General features: G+C 44.8%; 1 protein-coding gene across 1 annotated transcript; it reads right to left on the minus strand.

The window, feature by feature from the left end:
* Nucleotides 1–707: 707 nt before the first annotated feature.
* LOC308329698 (transmembrane protein 151B) lies at nucleotides 708–4,902 on the minus strand (the record flags this gene model as incomplete). Its single annotated transcript, XM_080784195.1, has 2 exons — nucleotides 708–2,327; nucleotides 4,750–4,902. The coding sequence occupies 2 exons, from the start codon at nucleotides 4,900–4,902 to the stop codon at nucleotides 708–710; spliced, it is 1,773 nt and encodes a 590-aa protein (XP_080640321.1).
* Between the last annotated feature and the right edge of the window lie 837 nt (nucleotides 4,903–5,739).

The following is a 5,739-nucleotide window of genomic DNA, read 5'->3' on the forward strand; positions in this document are numbered from 1 at the left end:
AGCATGTAATAATGTCATTTTGTTAGCAGTGGTATTGTATGCACCATATAATCAGAGAATTGATAGCTTGCCACTGTTGACAGAATGGTTAAAAGTAAAACACAGCCCTTTAAGATGACGATAAGTTTGTTACCAAGGGGAGACATTGTTAACTTTTTTACTTAAATACACAGCACACAGATTTGGCCCATTCTACAGTAGTTACAGTGCACAGCCACTTCCAAATTGGCAATGATGTGATTATAGACAGGTACTGTACTGTATCATCGACTGTGACTCTGTTAAGCAGTTTGAATTAAAAAAAGTAAACAATGAATGTATTCGTAATTGACTTGTTATTATCGTAATTAACTCAATGTTTCCGCCTTGATGTTATTCTCTTAATTTCCACGTGACCACCAACATTACAATATCCTTAAGTATTTATAATTGAAGATATTATTAACCATATTTTGATATTGACAGTGTGATATTACAATTGATATGAATAACAATACAAAATATGTCTCTTTCTTTCATGCCTGTTGATGGCGTAATGATTAAGGTTAATTGCTCTTGAAACTTGCACATCCCTGTGTAGGCCAATCTAAATCCCGAAGGACCCTATCCCCCACCCCCCCTGCTCTGTCTCTCCCTCAGGCCTCCTACTGTATCTGCTTCAAATGCCCACCACCCTTTTCTAAAATAAGTCTCCGTTATTTCACAATTCATAGTGAGGTCTCAAGACACGACGACCCTCGCCGTACGTAGTAACGACACACCTCCCTCCCCTCGTCGCTGTCGCAGCCCTCTGCCCGGTGAACAATGAGGACGGGGAAGAAGCGGGCGTCGCGGTACGTCGGAGGACTGTTGTTGAGGGCGAGCTGACTGGAGCAGTCGGACTGACTGCAACGTTCGTCTGCACAGCAGCGGTCCGTCAGGTTGCTGCTGCGGCTCCGCCACGGGCCCACAGTGCGCCGGGAGCCGTACATGCGGCAGAGGGAGAATCGGGAGGTGTCCAAGGAGAGGCGGGAGTGGAACAATGCTCCACGGCAAGAGAATATAGAGGAGCAGCTGGAGCTGGTGATTGTCCTCCTCCGACCTCCTCCTCCAGCTCCTCCTCCTCCTCCTCTGCTTTGCCGCTGCCGGCAGCAGTGCTCACAGTCCTCCGGTGTTAGAAGAGTTCCATAGCTGTGAGCAGGTTGGCCACCATCCAAAAGAAAACAGTCTGATGATGCAGTGTCTTCGATCTCTGTTCTGGAGTTAGAGTCTGTTGTGTCCGGGTTCATCAGCATGACCTCTGAGTAGCTGGGAATCAACTGACGATTGGAACGAATGTGCCATTCGAGTTCAGTGCTGTCCAAAGTATCGACCCTCGGAATACTCCGGGCACCATTGTTCCTCACGGGCACCTCTTCATCTGTGGGAGAAGGGCTGCTGTGGCTGTACTCTAGGCCAAATAGTTTCTCCACACGGTAGTGCACATATGCGGTGCGATACTCAATCAGAACTCTTAACGGCCAGGACAGCATGATAAGAGCTGCCAGCCAGAAGGCAACCTGGGAATTGTACCAAGGCAACCTGTCAGGGTCTACATACACTATCAGATGTTCCTTGAAGTCCATATTTTTCAGCTGCATCCCCTCCCTGGCCTCCATGTAATCATCCAGACCCTCTATCTCAGAGAAGAACCTGGCTCGTTGGTTAAGGTAAGAGTTTTCAGGGCCAGCTCCTGCAAAGCTGAAGCACTTGGTGAACCGCAGGCGGGTTGCTGCATGTCCCTCAAGGCCCCTTAGATCACGTGACACGTCTTTCATCCCACAGCGGCTGTAGTCAAACTCGCCTTCGGCTACGTGTGTGTTGACTCTCTCATGGTACACCTGTGTGGTGGTATAGGCATCCCCATTACGATACCGCGTCACCTGCCGCGTCCGCCGTACAAAATGGTAGCTGATGGCTTTCCACCAGACGCACGGCCGAGCCTGTCGCATTCGCAGCACACGCTCATACACACTATCCACGTCCGCTTTACACTGCAGCTCGCTGCGGGCCTGGCAGTGCCAGCACTCCACCATGTACACCACATACAACATAAACAGGAAGGCCAGTGGAATGTAGATGTAGCCGTCTGAGCAGGGGCTGTCGTGGTAGATCATGGAGTGACCTCCAACCCCAGAGGCTCTGAGAGCAGATGTGAGAGCAGAGTTAAAGCTGAGCTTGGTGACCTGGGTGAGTTGGCACCAGGTGACGGCTCCCAGACAGCTGTACATGAGCAGGGACAGCAGCAGGCAACGCCAGTGGGATTCACGGCAGACACACGAGCCAATAGACTGCTTCACTGGATGCTGCTGTGGAGAGATGAAATGGGGAGGGCCGGAGGGAGAGAGTTAAACCTGATTTATACTTTGTCCTACAATGCAGAAAATAGCCAAACTACATACAAGTTCACAACGTGTTCTGCGGCACAGCACATTGTGGGCTTGTAGATTGGCTATTTTCAGCGAGTGACGCCGTTTTAAGCAACCAGACAGATTAACGGACATGAGAAATGGCCACTTATGCCAATGAGCATGGAAACATGGAAGTGATACCACTGCTTGCAGCAGAAATGCAAATTAACATGATGGTAGTGTTGGAAATTGCAAGCCAAGCTATCCAGTAGATCAACCACAAAGCTCACTTGAATTAAATTAAATTAAACTACACATGCTGATCCATTTGAAGCTGTACGTCAATTTAGCCTATTTGCCTAAATCACTATTTCTAAGAAACTTATATTAATTTATATTTTAGCTTTGTTTTTGCCTCTTTACAAAGTAAATTATTTTTGTAAAAGATCTTGTCATTGGCATCTGTTTATGGTCCATATCCAGCCTCTGTTATTGACAGTGACAATTCCAAAAATTAATTTGCATTACGCCCTTTGCCAATTCAGTCACGAAATAGGGCTATAAATTTGAATTCAATAACATATGCATTTGGATTATTTTCCACACAGCATAATAAACAACATACACATACACACAAGCTCGCACGCACGCACGCACGCAACGCACACACGCACGCACGCACGCACGCACGCACACACACACACACACACACACACACACACACACACACACACACACACACACACACACACACACACACACACAAACTGCACACTGTCTGTTTACTCTATTCTATTATCTGTTGACTTTTGAGTCAGTGCAGCGTCCCACAGTTACTCTGTCGGACATGCTGTGACGGAAACTAGAAAGTGCTCACAATACTGAACAACAGCAGATTTTTCCCATTCAGCGAAGGCACTGGTCTAGAAGAGCTGCTATGTTAGACACTAAATAATTATTTTCAGTGTTCTACATTTTATCTAAAAGTCCAACAGAGAATAAACTGAACACAATAGCATTGATTATATCATAATCTCAATATATAATACATTATATTGATTATATCATATAATGAATGATATAATGTATTATGGTTATGGACATTATATATATTAGTAACCAGAAAATGTATAACATTTTAACATTTTAACATAACATTTTTTATTCACTGTTGGATTTGGTACCATTTTGGACAGGTTTTGTGGTGTAACCTTTATTTATCCAGGGAGGTTCCCTGAGCGATGTTTTAAAAATTGGGAACTGCCCAATGCAACCACACCACAGTGTTAACAGTTCGGCATTGAGCAGCTCCACAGTTGGGCGTTACTTCAATGGTGTGTATTGAGAGAGGAGTAAGTGTTAATTATTCAGTGTTTTGCTGTCCTGGGGGAACAAAAACGGTAACCTTCAGGTCACAAACACGCTCCTCTAACCTTGAGACCCCCACTGCATCAAATTGCTACTGAGTATTGACTGATATATATCTGAAAATTACCTGGAGCTACTATGTATAGTATTTTGCCCCAGGTCATAGGATTGTGAACCCTCCCAACATGAGACTTTGGCTTGAATATATATCTTGTTATAGCCTATCTCTAGTGATATATGGAGGGAAAGGATTGATGGTGACAGTCAACCATCCATTACAGCACTGACATCAGAATGGGAATGTCACTTTGGTAGCTCCACCACTGTTATTTATTGGACCACACATTCAATACTGGCTGACTGGATAGAACTGGTTTATCAACTGTCGCTCAATGTTTTAGTAGTAGGTTTATTTGCATCAGAAAATAAATTCAATTTGAAACTATATGGGATTGAAAGGATACAGAATCAGCACAATTTAAGTAAAACACACATGTTGCACTGATTGGTGATATATTACTAATGGATCTCAAGCCATGGTAAATAATGCGTTGCAAAGCTTTTAGCTACATAATTGTACATATTACATATTGTACCATTACATATCGTGTCCCTATCCCAAACACAGGCCTCTTGGTCTAGACAGAGCAAGAACTGTCTCTTTGGAGCCAACTGCATTGGCTTTCATGTAGTATAGTGTCTGCTGCAGTTGGAATCAATTGTTCAGTTAACGGCTAAGCAATCAAATGCACTTTAAAAATCTGCTAATTTGAACAGCCTACTAAAATGCATTCGAATCGAATGAAACAAACTAATAATAATTGGAAGATGATGGCCAGGGATATTATAATCCCTGCAGAATATAGATAATAGTGTGTACTTTGGAAGTTAATTCACCCAATGTTTTCCAATCTGTGCCTACTTTCTTTCGTAATATTTTGTCCCACATACTTTTTGTAAACGGGGGAAATTAATATTAACGAACATGTTTGATACCACACTGCCCACATACCTCTTCTAGGACGTCAATGCTAACCGGTGAGTCCCCGTCACCTTCCTCCTCCTCCTCCTCCTCCTCCTCCTCTCCTCCACCAGCAGCATCATTGGGAGAACCAGTCGCCGTGTCTTCTGCAGTAGTCTCGGTGTCCAGTTCGGGAGAGAACATGCTGCAGTCTGAGCATATTGCAGAAGCCACCGTTTAGTTCACTCCGCTTTCTTAGCCTGCTGTTGCCGTCCGGAGCTAAACTTCCTTGATCCGTTCGCTTCTCCTCCTCCTCCCTGTCCCTTAGTCATCATCCAATTCCACTGACCGACTGGGCCGCTGCCAGGCTGCTGGTGCTGCACCGTGGCTCGGGGGGGATCCCGCGGTGGTCTCGACTGGCTGCTGGGCGGAGGGGGGCGGGGTCGTGCAGGGATTTCACCGCAGAGGAGGCAGCAGATATTCACCATGATGATGATGAGGATGCTGATGATGGTGGTGGTGGTGGTGGTGATGGACGACGCTGTCCACGGTCCTGAATGAACGTTTCAAACGAACACATGTGTTGGCTACCAAACTGAAACTATACCATCGACATAATGACTAATATATTTTGGGCTGCTAGCCTGCTACAAAATAAATCAATGATGAGCTATGTTATGGTGAATGTTTAAATTGATATATAAAAGACGGACACATACCTCTGTCTTACCTTGAAATAATTATTATCTTCTCAAATGTGCAGGCAGCGCAGTCTATGCTCGGACGTAGAATAGATAGATAGACGCCAATGCACCACCTGACCTAGCTTTATGGGGGCATGTTGACATGCTTGGTAGTAGACAGTACCATAGTTGTAGTACCCGATAATGCGCTTGCAGTTTGGAGCTTTAATTTGAAAGAAAATTCTAAGGTGTGTTTCACAGAAAGCCTTCCCTTTATAAAGCTTTTATTTTGAAGGTAAAGTCCACTGTGTTAAGTGTGTTGCACAGAAATCCTTCCCCCTGTTTGTTTTCGAATAGA

The sequence above is a fragment of the Protomyctophum bolini genome (genome assembly GCF_963924005.1).
Source record: "Protomyctophum bolini genome assembly, chromosome: 15".
In the NCBI taxonomy this organism is placed as follows: Eukaryota; Metazoa; Chordata; class Actinopteri; order Myctophiformes; family Myctophidae; genus Protomyctophum; species Protomyctophum bolini.